This window comes from Amia ocellicauda, chromosome 15 (assembly GCF_036373705.1).
Source record: "Amia ocellicauda isolate fAmiCal2 chromosome 15, fAmiCal2.hap1, whole genome shotgun sequence".
In the NCBI taxonomy this organism is placed as follows: Eukaryota; Metazoa; Chordata; class Actinopteri; order Amiiformes; family Amiidae; genus Amia; species Amia ocellicauda.
The window spans coordinates 22,016,717-22,037,250 of NC_089864.1; the positions used below are offsets into that span (position 1 = coordinate 22,016,717).

The window sequence follows — 20,534 nt, forward strand, 5'->3', positions numbered from 1 at the left end:
GCTAATTTAATTGAAATAATGGCAAGGATAAGGTGTTCTGTATTGTGCTCCATGGGATTGAGACCACACCTCATTCAGGAAAGAAAGCAGGCAGGACAAAGGCCATTGAACAGGAGAAATAGCCCTGTTACACCCTGTTACAAACACTGTGCTTAGCTGTCTTCTGGTTTGTGTCTGTCTCAGTTATGCACCCGTGATCAAAGTGATCGGGTGAGCTGGAAATCTCCCTTGAAAACTTACTGAAGACCCACATTTCTGTATGCAAAGCAACCAATTCAAAATACATAATGGTGGATAAGCATTTTCCTTGCATTTCCTTCAATTGTGCTCATGGGTGTCATTTATGAAATAGCTTTTTGTTTGTTTCTTTTGCTTTTGCTTTTCTATTTTCAATTACTTTTGATTACAGTTGATTACTTTCATTAGTGTTGGAATGAATCTCGTCTGTGGTGTCTGTCCATATACCAGTATTTAACAGGGACGAACGCATATCCCCAACCCTCTCTCATTCTCTCCCTCTCTCAGTGTTAAGTGGTTGGTATATTTTCAAGAAGAAGAAATGTTAGCAGCCACAGAACTTCGGGGGTCTGCCTATTAATGCTCCGATTGATTTATTATGGTCACCTGTGTCTGTGAAGGTTAATCTCACAAAAATGAAGACTTTGTGTACTATTTTAAACATGGGATGTTCTTCAGGGGATTATTGCAGGGTTTGACTGTGGGTGCAGGCTGTGAGATATCATGTTGCTCTACAGCCAAGGTGATGTAAACCTATCCCCACAGGTACCCTGTGCCGTTGCTAGGTGACCAAGCCCTGCTGCCTCCCAGGCTGTATTGGATGGCAGGAGGCTGCAGTGATGTGCATGCCATGCCTTGAATTAAAAGCTACAGAAATGTAGATCCTTCCTGTATCTGAATATGGCATATATCTCAAGAGAAGCTTCCCCAACAGTTTTCCACAAACGTAGCCTTTTTTCACCCAACTTGCTTCTGCAAATTCAGGGTATCATGTCCAGTATTTCCTTGGTCTCGTTCTGATCCACTCTTTTTGCTACGTGTCCAGCCACAAGAGGATGAAATTCTCTTCCAAGTCATTGTGTACATTGTGAAACCTGTTTTACACTCGCAGCACACACTCTGGTTTGCATATTTTTGTGTGTATTTTGTGGTCTCTTCTTGTTACTTCAAACATACATCTTTCCTGTTGCATCATGTTTGTATTCAGGGTCCGGGGTTGGTGACCATACATTAAGGCCGCCCTTGATGTTTTTTTAGGCACAGAGGCTGACTGCATTTGGGAATCATACTTCATCTCCCAAATTACATTACTTAAAAGGCTTTGACTTTTTTGAACCTTTACATGCCTGTTAATATATAGCCTTTAAATGGAAACGTTCAGTTCTTGGCCCAGATGTTTCCACTTGCTTCGATCCACAGCTGCACTTTTTCCATCTTAAATGCAAATCTTGGAAAACAAAAATTAGATGTCAGTAGGTAAATGGACATGGAGACAGGAAAGAGGTGAAAAAAGCAAATAGACCTGCAGAAGTCCTGATGGAAGAACGAGTGAAATAGATTACATCTTAACAAACAACATATACTAGAGGTCCTAAACAGATTTAATACTGGGTGTGATTGCAGAATGGTTCAGTGAGGGTTAAATCAGTTAATCAGCTGCAGACGGGCTCTGAAAGTTGATTGGGCCTCAGCGAGACTGCAAGAAGACCCCCAACCTTTCCATCCTAATTACCTGTTAAATTAAACCCAAGGTCAGTGCAACCAAAACAAGGAACACTTAAGTGCTTAGGAAGCTATATTGGGTTTCTCTCCTGAATGGTTTCTCTATAACAGCCTTGGATTGCATTACGGAAAAGAAAAGGTAAAATATGTCCAAACAATTTCCTTTAAAATGTTGTTTATAATGCGAGAGTTCACAGTAAAAGCTGACATGTGTATTAATAATAACATTTTCTTCTTTTTCAGTGTAATTTAGGGAGGGAGAAATCGTTAAAAACAGAAGTTGTCTTTCTTTTAAGAGTACAGATGTATACTGTTAGGAGTCCAAAAAAATAAAATAAAAAAACTATAAAATAAAATAAAGCCATGGTTATTTTCTATTACAGAAGACTGGGTGTATACATCGGTAGGATTGTAGAGATATTAACCTAGATAATTTAGATTTTGTATTGATTTGCCTACAACAGTTCTTTAAAAATAATTATTCCCTATGTTCTTTGATGCAGCGACTGATTTCGCTTGGCAACATTTTCTTCTATAACCGAAATTCCTGCCGACGTCAAGCCCATGATTGTCAACTGACTGCATTGCTTTACTCCAGGCAACTCCATGGTCTGAAATGTTCCCATGCTAATAATGTTAACTTTGCTTTTCCATACCGTGTTGGAAAGTAACCCTGTTGGCATGTAAACAACATGTGTCAAGGTGGTAGGCAATATTACAGAGCAAAGTATAAGACTACTTATCAACACTAGTCTGGTGTAACTTGCACACGTGACACATTTACTAACTTTAGTGCCCCCAAATCCATTTGAAAGCAAATTTACCATTTTCCCCATGAATATGGCTTGATTTACAGCAGCTGTCTGTAGTCATGAGTTCTCACCAAGGCATTGCATGTCAAAACTTGTGTGATGCTCTGTGGTTGTGGTTGCTGAAGTGGCTGTTGGTCATACTACCTGAACTGTTCCAAAAAAAGGTGATTTCTCAGACAGTAATGGGAGGATATGAGAAGGAAAGTTCATCAAGGATTGCAGGGCAGATTGCGTTACCAATGGGCTTCGAAACAAAGAATTAAGAATTAAGCGTCCAAATTATCTGAGCAGTGAACAGGTTAGAAATGAAAGAGAGACATTGCTAATACAAATGAAGGATTTAATGACTTAGATCCACTTTGGTCTCGGTTTGATTTATTTTAATGATAAAACAGTGTTTTTTTTTATTAGCGTTTTAAAATGAAATCCTTTACCTTGTTCTTGCGCCCCAGTAGCTGATTCAATTACAATCTTGTCTGAGAAGTACATGGAAATGAGGTTTCTTTGGCAGGGTCTGTCCCTCGCTGTCTGAAGGCTAATGGTGTGGGATCATCCAACGCCAAAGTATGTGTGACAGGCAATGTTTTGGAAATAAAGAGCATAGGCCATTCATCCACAGTGACCCCCCACTGCTCCAAATGCCATTTGATCGCTGAGTCCTAACAGCCTTGCTACCTTTCTAATGTGACAAGACGTGGATTCCACAATTACACAAAGTGAGACAGAATGGGTTTTAAAATGACTGAGTTCTGCGTGAACCTTTTTAGAAGACCAAACCTGGATGTAATGACATAATCATCATAATAATAGATTTGTTTAAAATTACTACTACATATTATGCTATTTAACAATCAATAATAAATCAATTCATAAAATAAAAAGAAGTAAAATATTGTGACAGCTCTTTAATGACACACGGATTATTGTAATTTATTTAATGTTCAGGACAACAAGTAGTTGGATTTCATGAACAGGGAGTGTGGAGGCACAGGGGTCTCCAATTAATTAAATAAACGTACTTATTGTCTACATATGGTTATGATTATGTTTGCATGCTGTATACACTCACCTAAAGGATTATTAGGAACACCTGTTCAATTTCTCATTAATGCAATTATCTAACCAACCAATCACATGGCAGTTGCTTCAATGCATTTAGGGGTGTGGTCCTGGTCAAGACAATCTCCTGAACTCCAAACTGAATGTCTGAATGGGAAAGAAAGGTGATTTAAGCAATTTTGAGCGTGGCATGGTTGTTGGTGCCAGACGGGCCGGTCTGAGTATTTCACAATCTGCTCAGTTACTGGGATTTTCACGCACAACCATTTCTAGGGTTTACAAAGAATGGTGTGAAAAGGGAAAAACATCCAGTATGCGGCAGTCCTGTGGGCGAAAATGCCTTGTTGATGCTAGAGGTCAGAGGAGAATGGGCCGACTGATTCAAGCTGATAGAAGAGCAACTTTGACTGAAATAACCACTCGTTACAACCGAGGTATGCAGCAAAGCATTTGTGAAGCCACAACACGTACAACCTTGAGGCGGATGGGCTACAACAGCAGAAGACCCCACCGGGTACCACTCATCTCCACTACAAATAGGAAAAAGAGGCTACAATTTGCACAAGCTCACCAAAATTGGACAGTTTAAGACTGGAAAAATGTTGCCTGGTCTGATGAGTCTCTTGTTGAGACATTCAGATGGTCGAGTCAGATTTTGGCGTAAACAGAATGAGAACATGGATCCATCATGCCTTGTTACCACTGTGCAGGCTGGTGGTGGTGGTGTAATGGTGTGGGGGATGTTTTCTTGGCACACTTTAGGCCCCTTAGTGCCAATTGGGCATCGTTTAAATGCCACGGCCTACCTGAGCATTGTTTCTGACCATGTCCATCCCTTTATGACCACCATGTACCCATCCTCTGATGGCTACTTCCAGCAGGATAATGCACCATGTCACAAAGGTCGAATCATTTCAAATTGGTTTCTTGAACATGACAATGTGTTCACTATACTAAACTGGCCCCCACAGTCACCAGATCTCAACCCAATAGAGCATCTTTGGGATGTGGTGGAATGGGAGCTTCGTGCCCTGGATGTGCATCCCACAAATCTCCATCAACTGCAAGATGCTATCCTATCAATATGGGCCAACATTTCTAAAGAATGCTTTCAGCACCTTGTTGAATCAATGCCACGTAGAATTAAGGCAGTTCTGAAGGCGAAAGGTGGTCAAACACAGTATTAGTATGGTGTTCCTAATAATCCTTTAGGTGAGTGTATGTATTTTCTAAAATAATTCTACCTATCTACATAAATAATATACGTTTATAATAGAATTCAGTCTACTTATGTGGATGGATGTGGCTTCTTTATAAATTATGTGGGAATTTGTTTGACTCAACAGTAGCCTATTATCTCCTTTCTTCATGCATCAAACACCTAAGTACCTGGGAAAAACTTCTCTCTGGGCATTTTAAGACCTGGAAATTCACCCACTGCAGAACTGTGCACAGAAACAGGACTAGTTAAAGTGATTCAGCCTCGTCTCTGCCCAACACCCACCGCCAAACATAATGACAGCCTTGTCTGCAGCCTGCTGTCTTAAGTGCCTGCTGTCAAAGACTGCAAGTCTCTTGAATGCATGGTGTATTATGGGTTGTCTGAAGCTCGGCAATAGACTTTTCAATAGACTTGACAACTCCCAAGTCAATCGTCCAGGTGTTTTCAGGTTGTAAAAAATTAACAACACAACTTTCAAATTAACTGGATTAAAGTACAGTAACAAATATATATACATACATATGTGTGTGTATGTATTTTGAATTGAAACCATTTTTGCTATGGGCTAAGAATGCAAGACTTTATCATTTAGAGCCTAATATTTTATAATACATTTAATTCAAAGAGTAAGACTTAATATTAAATGTATCTATAGAAGAGCACTCTACACTTGATTCTATCCAGGGTACAGAAATATACCTCAGATGATCTCACCAAGAAACCCTGGAGGTTTTTCTGTCTGTCCTCAGCCACCTGATTCAACTTCCACACATAAACCGAATAGGAAATGATGCTATATTGTTTTTGCAAGGTTCAGATGTTTTTATTTTGATCGGAAATGGAATTCAGCTGAGGATAAAGTCCTATCTGATATAACTTGTTCTTTGTTTAATTTATGTAAAAGTCTACTGAGTAGTATTTCATTACCAAAAAAACTGTTTCCTTATTAGCATTAAAGGGATTGTATGTGTGGTTTCAGTTGACGTTTTCATTAGATTTCTAAAGCAGTCAACATATGAAGCAACAGTCTGCTTTTTCCAGGACTCCATACAAGGCATCTGTGTGGCATCACTCTCAAGAGTAACTTCCATCTCTCTGCTTGACGCAAAGTGTTAAAGCAAACAAATGACACATACTCACAATACTAATAAGGAAATGGAGTGGAGGTACCGCTCCCTAAATACCTTTTAAATTAAGCAATGTGCGTCTCCTTGCATTCTGTAATGCTAGTGTACAGGACAATATCCCACAATTTGAAAACTTCTTAGCACCATTTAGCGGTGTAACACGAAATGGAAAGATGCAGGACAGACTAATTATATGCACCTCGATGCAATCATTGCCATCACGAGCCGCCCAGAATATAAACTACACTTACAGCACACATTCTTCACCGAGAAGCCGCAAACCATACCATGGCTGTAAACCCATAGGGATATGTTTAGGGTCAGACAGATATGTCATTAGGGGGACTGAGTCGGCAGATCGTTGTATTGTAGCACCGTACTGAATGCATGTTTGTACTGTAGTCTTCTGGAGTGAAAGCAAAAACAACACAAACTTTTCCCAAATGTTACAGTAGATGAGACAATCTCCAGTCCTTGAGGGAGGCAGGGTTTTCACAATTTTCGATCCAAATAATGTTCTCAATTACTCCACCAGTCTATTTATGTGCACACAGCTGATAAAACAAGAGGCACATTAAATGAGAGATTATATATATATATATATATATATATATATATATATATATAACTATAATTTTAGTCTGTAAACCATATATGAATTTCACATGTTGAAAATATATTGTAGAAATTAACCTCACCATATATTTTCTAATTATAAAATAAATATATGGATTACAGACTAACACATCACATATTTAAAATATACAAATAGGGGCCTGTCACCATATGACAAATATTAGGATCACACATTTCAACCATGCATTAAAAATATAATAAAGTAATGGATATAAGTTTTCATTATTATAACATTTACAGGAAAAGGGATTACATGACTCACTCAGTAAAACCTTTTTCTCTGTGTATGAACTGAGAAAAGACCTGCAAATATTCATTATATTAGTAATATTTTGATATTGTGTCTTGCATTAGAATCGTCTTTTGCATTTGAAACTCCGAGACACAGTTTACAGGGTGCTATGTAATTATAGGCTGTAGTCATCACTACAGAGGAAAAGCATGCTGTGCAAAATGTATACAAATAATAGCAATTATAGAAAAATGCAAAACTGCTAGTTTGCTTACACACTAACATGTGCACACACAATAACAAGCAAACTATGGGCAACAGGGAAATATTTAATCAAACATTTACATAGTATGTTTAACAAGACTAGCTGATATAGTTGAAAGTTCATCTTATGTTACATCAATGCTTTTCAGTGGTGTACAACCCGTGTATGTAAAATAATACTTAAAATATAAAACTTCCTCCCATAGTCTATATTCAAAATCATATTTATTTTGGTATAGCAGTGAATGTTGGAGTTTTCATCTTTTGGTGGGGATAATTATACAATTTGTGATAACTGTTTCACATTTATGGGCGTTTATAATATTTTGGGGGAATTCCACAGTTAATATACAATTCCAGGTGGCACAGGTTATACACATATTTTGGTTAAAATGCCTCCCCTGTAGATGAATATACCTAGCTTCAGCAGCTCGAAAAGAGAAATATAAAATCCTGTGACCTGTTACAATGTTTTTTCATTTGCTAGCTTCTGACAAGCACAATTAAGTACAGTAACGTCTCCTAAATGGAGCCGTAAGTTTGACTGCCAATACTGACTGCTCCATAAAGTTTCCAAAATGTAAGTGCCCCGTGTCAAGAAGCATGTAGCACATGATTGAATAGGACAGCTCATTGGCCGTCTGTGAGAAGGTGATCGCAGTAGCAGCACATCCATTGGTCAGGCATTGCTAGGGCTGGACCAGCAGCATTCTTCGCAGTTGTGCAGTTCTGCTTTTTCAATCCATACGGAGAAGGTGGTTAAAGGAAACATTTAATAATAATCACGTAGTGTGGGATATCCAAACAACAGTTCTCTGTGTAATGTGGATGTAATGAGATTGTAAGGAATTAATACAGTTCAAAAGGCCAGGTGTAGATAAGGCTTTGGGCGGGGGGGGTAGGAAACAAGCTCATACTTGCTGAAGCAGGTTTTAAGGGTTTGTAGACTTGACGTGGGTTTTGGTAAAGATAAAATCGATACAAAAATATGTTTTCCCCTACACAGAGCGGTAATGCAGAACAGCACAAACACGTTTAAACCTGCACTACCACTTCCTCAGCCAACAGAGGGCACTGGTCCGTTAGCTTTCAGTTCTCACTAATAACAGCGGATTGAAAATCACAGCAATTTGCATAGCTCTCACAGAAGACCCCGGCGATGACTGAAATGAGGCAATTCATTGTAAGCTGATAAAGAGAGAAGCTATAAGGATATCTACACACCTGGAAGCTGTCAATTCACCTTATTTGTTGATGTTGCAATCAGAAAGTATTTATTTTAGTCCGGCAAAGGAAACAAATATTTATCATCGAAGAGTTTATCCTGCCCATCACAAATACCAAACAAACTATTTAAGGAATTGACTGCCGTATCAAGAGATTTGAGATGCGGTTCAAATAAAGCACAATTCAGAGCTTTAATACATTTCCTATCACTGCTGCGAATATGCAATGATAACTAGGGTGATTTATGACAGAACAAAAATACAATTAGCCTAACCCACTCAGTGACCTCATTCGGTATTTGCATTATCAGCTGTTGGTGAACAAAACTGATTTTCCTCAGATAATGGTTTCTTTGTTTTATTAAAAGTATCAGTTTTACTTTCCACAGGATGGAAGTCAAATCTAAAGCAGGCACTATGGCCCTCTGTGCATTTTATAGTGTGAGACATGCATTCAACCCATCAAGGAAGTTAAGTTTGTTTTCATAAAATTTATTTAATTAAAAAAAAAAAAAAAAAAAAAGCAAAAAAGAAAGTTCAAATACATACACCTCAGAGAAAGTCTTCATGAACACGTTTTGAAAAAGGAAATGCTGGAATCTTACACTTTCAGTCACCACTCCACTCTTAAGCACCAGACCAGCAAGCTGCCAGGAAACCTATGATCTAACGGTAAAGTGTTTGTACAGTGGAACGCACTCGGGCAGGAAAAGTAACTAAGTGTTGTGTATTACAATGACTTAAGCAAGCATAACCACCCCCCAGGCCAGTGACTACAACTCAAAATGTTAACGAACAGCACATCAGAAAAGCACTCTGTAGAGATGTCCGTTTTGAGTCAATCGAAGGAAATCACACTTGGAGATGTCCATTACCTCTTATTAGCATCAGAATACTGTGTATAGAATCCTGCACTCTGGAAATTACCCGTTTTCACTTACAGCAAGTTTACCAAGAAACTTGTGGTAAAAAAAAAACACACCTTTAAACATAACCGTGGGATCCTAAAACAATACAGTTTAGCAACAATGGTCAGTACACCTCCAGAACTCTTCCAGTCCTCGAGTGACATGAGCCCTGTCCCGGGAAACGGCTAAACTCTGCACAGTGAGTTGGTCTTTACAGGTCAATCATAAACTAGAGGGGCACCTGCTGGCTGGAGGTATAAAATACAGCTCAACATACAGCTCTGGAAAAAATTTGAGAGCCCACTCCAAGTTCAGAAATCAATGTTAAGTGGTCTCAATTTTTTCCAGAGCTGTATTGTAAAAACAGACACTTGTGGTCGACAAAGGTATGGCTACAGACAACAGGCAAACTTGTATGAGCCATGTCTTGCAAAGCGTGATGCATGAGACTGTAAGATTCCATCCAATATTTATTTTCTGAAGAATAAAAAAAGTGGTTGAAAGAGGAAACACCCAGGAAAGCATCAGACATTAAGCTTTAGAAGGAGGAAAGCCAAGAAGCTGGTCAGATCAGTGCAGGGCCTTATGGGTGACAGGAAAGCCCTGGATTGCTCTCCATCAGTACTCAGGGGCTGAACACATGCAGTCAGGGGAACAGTTATACAATTTGTCCTTATTGTAGATAGTTGCAATTCACCCCATAGTCTGCTTTACAACAGATTTACTCCTGGACAGAGAACAAGCACTCTTCCTCTACAGCAGTCAGTAATAAAGGAACACATGCACCTTGCCGGCCAAACCACCTCAGTGCCCCACACAGAGTAAATTCCCTTTCTCAGTTAGTGACACGAGCCTGGCACAGCCCGGCCTTCCCAGTGGGGTATTGTTTGATAAATGGCTATACGGTTCAGTTTGGAATCAGCCACTTTGGTCTTGTTCTTACATGTAGCCATATAATTAAGAAATTAAACTCAATTCCACATGACATTCAAATGTTTTAATATAAAGGGATCTGGTAAGGCTAAAAATTGAAGTTTTTGCTTGTAGAAACAGTCGTGAGATTCACCCCAATCAAACAAACCTGATGTTTCCACATGCATAAACGAAGATCCTTTTAACCACTGGAAAATGTTAAAGACATTGGATTATGAATACCATGAAACAATGGAATTATCCTGATACAGCCCCACCATAATACACTGTGCATCCTGTTAACTGGATTTTATTGTACATTGCAAGTACTTAATAGATACCCCTGCACCCCTAAATAACCCGCAAAGCACCCTAAGTTTACAAGCAGCAGCATTTTGGAACACAAAGTGACTAGACTTACACTTGCTGTAAACTTAACGTAAAGACCAGGATAAAAAAAAAAAAAAAAAAAAAAAAAACCACTCTTAGGCACAGAAAGCACTCAGCTGCTGAGGACTGGCTCTTTGCATCTGTGGAATAAAGACCTTCCAGGGCACAAAGAGCCACAGAAAGGATGCACACGTCACTTAGGCCAAGCAATTCAAACTGCAGACGGAGTCCAGATGAACGAGAGTGGAGTTCACCGAAGGACAGGAGGCGTCGCCTAGCAGAGCCGTTCGAGATCAATTTAAAAAAAAAGAGGGGAGAAATGTGTTTAAACCAGCAACACTAAGGTAGGGATATGACTGTTTAAATTATCAGGGGCTCTACCAAAGTGAAATTTCTCCTCCCCTTACCGCAAAAAAAATACAATCTACAATCACAATTCATTAAGTTACAGAGAATGAATAAAAAAAGGAAAACAACGAAACGAACAGGACCCGTTTATGCTGCCATCTGCTCCTGTGCTGCGTTCTGGTCGATGTCCATTTCCGTGCCGTTCTGATGTTCGCTGCTCTCCGGCTCTTTCACCTCCTTCGGTTTCTCTGCCTCTTTCTAAGGAGGAGATATCGCAAAGCTCGCTTGAAAGAGATGGACAGGAAAGGGAGGCGGCACTTTTGCCACAGTTACACACCAGTTAAGTATAAGACATTTGACTTGAAACAGATGCCATTTAAACATTTTTTGTTTTTTAATTTGAATGTAGAAAAAATGTGTAACTTGGATAACATTAGTAATAGATTTACTCTTTCCTATTTATAGTAATGGAAAATTTGGTAACGTGTTGAAGGAAAATTATATCCGTGGTAAACATCCAAGCATAACCCATGTTTAATATTAAACACCAAACTTCCAAATAAATATGACAAATGGAAAATACAGAGTACAGCTAATCTGCACATGAATCAGACTGCTGCCCTCATGTGGCTCTTCTGTAGAACTACACATTTAAAAAACTTGCTTAGGAATTTGAAGTCTGGCTGACATATTTGTCAATTAGCATGCACATTTTAAGTAGTCATTAGAGCAAGAAATGTACATTCCTGCTTATCTGAAAAATACCAATAAGGAACAAATTTTACATACACAAATTTGACTTGAAATCAGGGTTGCCTTGCTCTGAGGAATGTTACTGAAATCCCACCTCTCCCCCCCCCCCCCCCCACCAAAAAAAGAAAAAATCCAGTCCAATACTCCTTTTAGTGGGAATGAGGAGCTGGAGACAGTTTAACACGCCTCTGTGTCCCCATAAGGAACTGTCCCCGGGATCGCTTTATGCCGTGAGAGAAATCCTGGCGACTCACCTTGGCATCCCGCTCGGCGAATTTCTGGAACATGTTGGCATACAGGCGCTTGTCCTTCTCGTGCTGCTCTTTGATGTGCCGCTGGCAGACGGCCCCCTGCGTCTTGGCGGCCTTGTTGCTGGGGTACAGCTGCAGAACTTTCTGGAAGGCGTCCCGGGCCTGCTCGAATTCCTTAATGCCGAAGAGAGCCTCGCCACGCCGAAACAGTGCCTTCTCGTTATTGCTGTCCAGCTCCAGGGCCTGAGAGCAGCAGACACAGTCACCTCCTGTCACTACCCTTCATACTGAATGCTTACGTTACAATTAACAAGCAAATGATTAAGACTTCTGGGTTCTCCTTCACAGATTTGCATATCTTTAATAAACTGATATCTGGTTTGGCCACACTTAAATCAGAAACAGAAGGTTTAGAAAGCATGCTGGAACACTTTGTTAAAAGCCTAAAGGGCCACAATACCTTATCACAGTTCTCCAGGGCCTGGCTGGCCTCCTGCACCTTGAGGTAACACATGGCCAGGTTGAGATGAGCCGCGAGACGCAGGGCTTTGGCCTTCTGTTCATCCTCCTCGGACAGCGTCGTCTCGTGCTCCAGCCATGACACAATCTTTTTGTACTGCATTGCTGCCTGCCTGTATTTCCCTTCCTGCAACAGACCAGGAAAAACGGTCAGTGGATCAAAGGTTTTGTTTGGGTTTCGCACCAGAAAATGTTATGTATGAATAAAATATTTGAATATAAACTCCTGGAGTATGCAGTGGTTTTGGAACTGGATATGCAGAGTAACATTTTTAACAAAAGGTTCTCACGTGCCCTTATATCTCATTTAATTTCAATGCATCTAGTGTTAAAGCAAAAATAGAGGATGTACTACCTGTGCGACCTCCAGTGCATACAAATAATTGTACTGCACAAATTGGTGTTCTATTACAATGTCATAATGTAGACCTAGTTTTTAGGATACACTAGATCTACAGGTGTCCCTATGGTTTGACTGATTGTAGATTGTAATATAAATCTACTGGATTATATAATTGAACTGCACATTTAGGGACACATGTAAATAATAACAGCTATTACATAACAATTACATAGCTCACGCTATGGTTGACTTACTTTGAAGTACTGAGTTCCCTTCTCTTTCACAATGCGGCTCTGCTCTAGTTTCTCATCGGTGTTCATTTCCCAGGATTCTTTGGCCTGGAGAACAACATACAAATACAACAAAAATAAAAACTCAGAAAATAACTATAGCAATGTACTGCTGAAGAGGAAATGCTTTCCCTTCTTGGCAGGCTTGCCTGAAAAATAAATAAAAAGCAGGCTTTCATCTGATACCAGTTTAATATCCACATTGTACATATAGTTTTACAGTGAAAGGTACAAGGCATAAGTACAGTGCATCCGGAAATTATTCACAGCACTTCCCTTTTTCCACATTTTGTTATGTTACAGCCTTATTCCGAAATTGATTAAATTCATAATGACAACGTGAAAGAAGTTTGTTTGAAATCTTTGCAAATTAAAAACAAAAAACAAAAAAAAAAAAGCACATGTACAGAAGTATTCACAGCCTTTGCCATGACACTCAAAATTGAGCTCAGGTGCATCCTGTTTCCACTGATCATCCTTGAGATGTTTCTACAACTTGATTGGAGTCCACCTGTGGTAAAATCAGTTGATTGGACATGATATGGAAAGGCACACACCTGTCTATATAAGGTCCCACAGTTAACAGTGCATGTCAGAGCACAAACCAAGCCATGAAGTCCAAGGAATTGTCTGTAGACCTCCGAGACAGGATTGTATCGAGGCACAGATCTGGGGAAGGGTACAGAAACATTTCTGCGGCATTGAAGGTCCCAATGAGCACAGTGGCCTCCATTATCCGTAAATGGAAGAAGTTTGGAACCACCAGGACTCTTCATAGAGCTGGACGCCCGGCCAAACTGAGCGATCGGGGGAGAAGGGCCATAGTCGGGGAGGTGACCAAGAACCCAATGGTCACTCTGACAGAGCTCCAGCTTGTCTCTGTGGAGAGAGGAGAACCTTCCAGAAGAACAACCATCTCTGCAGCACTGTATGGTAGAGTGGCCAGACGGAAGCCACTCCTCAGTAAAAGGCACAAGACAGCCTGTCTGGAGTTTGCCAAAAGGCACCTGAAGGACTCTCAGACCATGAGAAACAAAATTCTCTGGTCTGATGAAACAAAGATTGAACTCATGTCTGGAGGAAACCAGGCACCGCTCATCACCTGGCCAATACCATCCCTACAGTGAAGCATGGCAGTGGCAGCATTATGCCGTGGGGATGTTTTTCAGCGGCAGGAACTGGGAGACTAGTCAGGATCGAGAGAAAGATGAATGCAGCAATGTACAGAGACATCCTTGATGAAAACCTGCTCCAGAGCGCTCTGGACCCCAGACTGGGGCGAAGGTTCATCTTCCAACAGGACAACGACCCTAAGCACACAGCCAAGATAATAAAGGAGTGGCTACAGGACAACTCTGTGAATGTCCTTGAGTGGCCCAGCCAGAGCCCAGACTTGAACCCGATTGAACATCTCTGGAGAGATCTGAAAATGGCTGTGACCGACGCTCCCATCCAACCTGATGGAGCTTGAGAGGTCCTTCAAACGGCCCAAAAGTAGGTGTGCCAAGCTTGTAGCATCATACTCAAAAAGACTTGAGGCTGTAATTGGTGCCAAAGGTTCTTCAACAAAGTATTGAGCAAAGGCTGTGAATGTGCATTTTTTTGTTTTTTATTAATACATTTGCAAAGATTTCAAACAAACTTCTTTCACATTGTCATTATGGGGTATTGTTTGTAGAATTGAGGAAAATAATGAATTTAATCCATTTTGGAATAAGGCTGTAACATAACAATGTGGAAAAAGTGAAGCGCTGTGAACACTTTCCGGATGCACTGTAGTTCGAGATGCATCATTCAGTGGACGAGAAACAAAAAAGTCTTGACAAAAACAGTCTAAAAGCTGTGGTTACGTGTCCTGTATGGGACCACTATGCGGTGCCACAGTAAGAGCTTGAAAAAGTTTAACCGTGCTCGTCTGTGTAAGCTGCTATGATGCGATTTTCACAAATTCATATAAAAAGATAAGGAATGATAAAGCAGCTCCTTCCATGTTAATGCATTTCTTTTTACTCTGCTCTCAATAACTCCAGCTCACAGGAGAAGCTAGAGCTATACCTACCTTCTCAAAATTGATCAGTTTCACTTTGTACTTGAGGGTTGCATTGGGGGGAATGTTGAACTGGGAATTTCCTGCCATGCCAAAGCCATACCTACAAACCAGAGAAAGCAAACTTGTTATATACCTTACATTATATCCATTATCAATGTCAAAGGGCCCTTTTACACTGGGTATGAATTCAAAAGGTACCAAATACAGTACACCTTAGAAGTGTACTCACCATTTTCCATTCATACTACACATCTCCAATACACATACTGACAACAGAAATGCACGATGGGATGTTTTAATATTAGTTCTGAACTAACAAGTATAATGAAATTGTTTCCATTTCAACCCTGAATCCAGAAATGCTCTTACTTTGGAGCGACGGTGAGAAGAGATTCTTCTCCTTTCTCCATGGCCTGGAGAGCCTTCTCCACTCCTACAGGGATGCCCAAGGTGTCGCCGTCTCCAATTTCAAACTTCAGCTCTCTCTGGTCAAATACACGATCTTCTAACGTGCCTTCCAGACTCACTGTAAAGCAGAAGACAGCGCTATGAACAGTCATCAGAACAACAACGTGCTGCAGGTGACATTGCTTTCCTGATGCGCCGTCAGGACTTTTGAGTTGGTTTTAACACACAAAAACTGGTTTGGCTCCATCATTTAAAGTACAGCACTTAGCATTTACTTGTGAAAACAAATGTCTTCATTAAACAGGGTTATTTTTTAACCAATTACAAGTCTATTCAACTCCTGCTATGAGCTCCTTCTCTCCATGCCTCATTTTAAAAGTAAAGTTACATTACTGACATTCAGCATTATATAAAATTAAAAATGTTACATGCATAAACAATACATTCAATTACATACTGGACATTTGCTTCAGTCAGATTCCCAATACCAGCTTTGGAAATTAAGAATCTGATGGTTATCTTGATACAAAGTGCAAGAGCTTCACTGTATATTAATTAATTCAATGTTAGACATGGAAAGGAATATATATTTAAAAATATGATGAGCCACTTGAAAACTAAAGGACAAAATAAACAATTATGCACAAGCACCATGGCAAATGGAAATAAGTGCTAAAAGATTATATACCATACACTAGCTTGCCAATATTACAACTTTATTGATTGCACACAAGGTGGCATTTTATTTACAGGACACGCTTGGTACTCCAAAGGTGTATAAAGTCAGGTTGTGATTTTCACTGACCATCAGAAGGATAAGAACTGAAAGCGTTGCAAACATGGCCATCTTTGAGGCACTACAAGGAATACTGTACACAAGACTACAACATGACGGTCTAAAAGTGAAACATTTTGCAGACAAAACTGGGAGGTCTGGCCTAAAAACAAACACCCAGGAAGCCAGAAACGAAATTGTTGAGTCTGATAGCGTCTTGTCTATGCAGAACATTACTAGTATTTGGATTTTACTGCAAGGGAGCAATTTTGTGAACCAATACAACAACCACAGAAAGCATACAAAACAATGAAATACACCGCAATTAAACACTGACACCTAGCACAAAGATGTTGGGAGCCAAGAGACATGTTATGAAATGCATATCAATGGGTCTGCTTCTGCATGAATACCTAATAACCCGCAAATCTGAACAACCTTTGAATCTTTGGCTCCAAACCAGCCATGCAGGATGTGAACCTTTGACTACAGGCCATGTGCAAAGGGTCTAGTTCAGGACAGCAGCAGTCATTATGGACACAGTTTGACCTTGGATTCAACTGAATATATTGTGAGCAGCTTGTCGGCTTGTGTAGTTACCTTCAACAGAAGACCCTTCATTTGGTTTGGTGTACCCTTCTCCCTTTGTAACAATCCTGCGGATGATGCCACCGTCCTCTTCGTCTGTGAGGTCCTCTCCATGGAAATCAAACAGCTCTACCTGAGGGAGTCCAAGGTGAGATGAGCACTTCAGAAGGGACAGGAATATCCAACCAAAAACTACATTCTGTATGCCTATTAGAGTGGCCTTCCCTTCAGTGATGTTTCCAATTTCATCATTTGCATTACCAGAACTGCTCTTAATTCCCACCGCTTGCTATTCACCTCTGCAGGAGACGTCATACACCCAGACTCTTCAGATCTCTGAGGAATAAACTCTACTCTGGAGTACGTCTCAATTCACAGTAAATGTCTGCCCAGCCACATCAATTGTGCTCCTTTGGCTTCCTTGCAAGTACCTAACGGTCACTTGAGTTTTATTACAGTCTCTGCCTGGGCGAGGACTCGTGGTGGCTGACATTATTGTAATGTTTAGAAGTTTTGAAGCTTCTGACAGTTGGAACAGCTATGAAAAAGGAGCACTGAGAATTCTCTGCAAAGTGTGGAGTTTGGTATTATTAAGATTGCCAATGGCATCTATACACGTTTCTAATCTGCTGTAAACGTGTATATTTAAAGATTTATTATAAGGCTATATTTTTAGGGTTGTCACCTCAAACACCAACGTGGCATTGGGAGGGATTTTGGGCGGACTGCCTGCCGTTCCATAGGCGTACTCAGGCTTGCAAATCAGTTGGCACACTTCTCCGATCTTCATGGTTCCAACACCTATGTCCCACGCTTTAATCACCTGACCTGTGGACCACAACAATGTTCATTGTTATGCATCTTCACTTTCAGCATATTTTAAGTCATAAACAAAGCTTTGCTAGCAACAATGTTAATGTGTACTTTAACGAGAGATGAGTTAGTTTTCCTTCTCAAACTCGTTATCTGGGGATATTTTAAATCGATGTATTTTCCAAAATTCAGAACAGTACATCATGACACTTATACAAAATCCAAGTGACAATTTAAAGTTACATATTCCAATATGTCTTCTGCAGTTTTGGCACTAGATAAAAAACAACCCAATGATTAATAGGCTGTCCTCATTAGCACAAATCACTCTTCTAAATAAACAAGGAACTATCCCAGGACGAGAACTAGAGCAATGTTCAAAGTTTTGTTTGAATCGGTGGACACAGTTCCTATCGTAGAGAGCCTCTCTAAGTAGGCCTATATGTTCCCTTTGTATTAGATGTATACATAAGGAACACACCCTCAGACTGCACGAGGACGTAATCTACCTCATGGCACAAGCCCAGATATCAGAAGACACACACCTTTGCCGAGCTCAAATGAGAATTTCTCTTCCCGATCACGGCTGGAGTCAAACTTGGTTCCATCCTGTAATGTGCCCGTGTAATGCACAAACACCTTGTCTCCGATCATGGGCAGCTCGCTTCCAGTGCCTTCTTTCTTAATCAGCTGTACAGGAGAGGGAGAGAAGACATTAAAGTAGTTGTTTCTAGCACCTGTATTGTCCCGTTATGTATTGTAGCCTTCACTGCTTATACTTGCATACATATATAACAGCAAGGACAGTACATACAACAGGGGAGACACAAAGTAACTGGCCAATGGCTAATATCACGACTTTGTGTGATTGTGAATGCAATAAGCCTCTTACTATAAGACCAAACTACAAAGTCATTTATTTACACCTGTATATCATTCTGAGCTAGTTATTCCCTGTAATGCATATGTACATTTCTATGTACCCACACGTTTACCCCTGTAATATTGACAATTGTAAAAATAGCGTGGTCACATGATCATGGGACGCTTTGAGAAATAATAGGATTCCTACAGGACTGTATTATGAGACTGCTCTTTGATTACCCTGCAATCTACATTAAATGAAGGTTTATTTCAGGGAAACTGTAAAATCTCATCTTAAACTGCCCTGTGACTATGGGGCCAGGGGGCACACTTGAGCACAGCGCATTTGTTCCAGGGTGTTCTAGAACACGATTCTAGAAGAACTACCCGACAGGCACTGCGACCCACAAGCCACCCATCGTCCTAAATAATGAATCGGTCCAGGAAGTGATCTGCTCGCAGAGATGTTAGTCTGCGAAAGCGAAAGCACAAGGTTGCCCCCCCATAAAACAAATCAGCGCAGATCACTTCCACGACACAGAAACCATGCCGACAGGGGTAACAACACGTGCACCCCAACACCCAGGCCAAGCCATTCAAGCTTCACCGAAAGATAGGGTAGTAGTAGTTTTGCACTACTACTAGGATGCTCCGAGCCGGGTTCCGGGTGCTATACCGGCCCGCACCTGCTGGCTGTGGCTCCGGGCCTCGCCGTGCACACGCGTTTGCTGCTCCGTGCGGCGCCCATTGCCGGCCTGCTCGTCTCCATGCTCGGCTCTGACACACGCCTGCAGCCCTGCTTTGTTTTCGCCGGGAGTCGGTGCTGTGCCGGACGCAGCGGTTGTGAAAGACGGTTTATTATGACGACAAAGCGCAGTTGCTTGCAAAGGCCAACTAGACCAGGAGGACTATTTACAAAGATGTGCTGCGGCCCCGGACTGGCACTCTTGTGCCACCATCACAAACACACAAACAGAAGCGGCAGTTCAGCCTGAACACATCCAACTAGTTTCCCACTGACAGCCCTGAAATAACTGATGCAAGAGCTAGTTGACCATTTAACAAGTGAATCCATTATAATCCTGACACACTGGCATGGGCATGCGTTTAAAATACGGTGGCTCATATAATATTGCAGGTATTTATTTAAAAAGTGCATGTGAAACTTAGGCATCCATAGAGTAACGAACTGTGCCTAAGGGTGACTAAGCACTCAGTCAATCAAAGCGCGGCTTCTTCAGTGGCTGCAGCTCTGCCTGCAACTGCATGCCTGTCCTCTGCTAAATAATATTTATTTACCTTTAAAACCCCTCCATCTTTCTTCTCCGAGATATCTTCCCCCTCCATCGGGATGGCCTGCTGGGCTTCGCTGTTCACTTCTTCTGCAGTCATTGTGCGCAAGTTGTGACCGTTTTAGCGGATTGCAAAAAACAAACCGAACAACGACGTCTCGATGGCTGGACTGGTGTACAAAAACACACACGGGAAAGAAATATGCAAGTCAGCCAGGCGATCTTGGTGGATTAATCAAACTTTGCAAGGCAGCTTCAAACACTAACAGATGCCTTAAAAACAGATGCAATGTTTTATGTGTACCAGAGCACGCTGCTTTGCCAGTCCTCACTAGAGCAGCTCCTCAGTGCGCAGACACAGCCGCTCTGCGTGTGCGCCGCGCTTTGTCCAGCAGGGCTGTCAGCGCCGAGCACTTTAAATCGCTTTCCGCACAGGGAGGAAGGGCGCAGAACTTTCGAGAGAGAGAGAGAGAGAGAGAGAGAGAGAGAGAGAGAGAGAGCTGCGTTCATGTGGCGCAGATGTCCGCAGATATGCGCGGCTCCACCAATGGGAGAGGAGGATTTCTGCAGATCTGCGCAGAACTCCGTAAACCTGCGCTGGAAGAAAGCGACCAGGGAGCTGCGTTGACCAGCAGGGACCGTCACAAAATATCCGTGTAACAAGAAACACGTACAACTTATAATAGGCCAGTGTTCTAATTGAATAGGTTCC

General features: G+C 41.1%; 1 protein-coding gene across 2 annotated transcripts; it reads right to left on the reverse strand.

The window, feature by feature from the left end:
• Positions 1-9,683: 9,683 nt before the first annotated feature.
• fkbp4 (FKBP prolyl isomerase 4) lies at positions 9,684-20,250 on the reverse strand. Of its 2 annotated transcripts, XM_066724002.1 has the most exons (11): positions 20,127-20,250; positions 19,830-19,992; positions 18,212-18,356; positions 17,539-17,681; positions 16,866-16,986; positions 15,452-15,608; positions 15,092-15,182; positions 12,997-13,080; positions 12,341-12,526; positions 11,884-12,123; positions 9,684-11,134 (listed from the first exon to the last, which is right to left on the reverse strand). In XM_066724002.1, the coding sequence occupies exons 2-11, from the start codon at positions 19,920-19,922 to the stop codon at positions 11,024-11,026; spliced, it is 1,371 nt and encodes a 456-aa protein (XP_066580099.1). In that variant the 5' UTR covers positions 19,923-19,992; positions 20,127-20,250; the 3' UTR covers positions 9,684-11,023. The 2 variants fall into 2 exon arrangements, with proteins under 2 accessions (XP_066580099.1, XP_066580098.1); XM_066724001.1 differs by having other exon boundaries at positions 19,830-20,218.
• Positions 20,251-20,534: the final 284 nt, after the last annotated feature.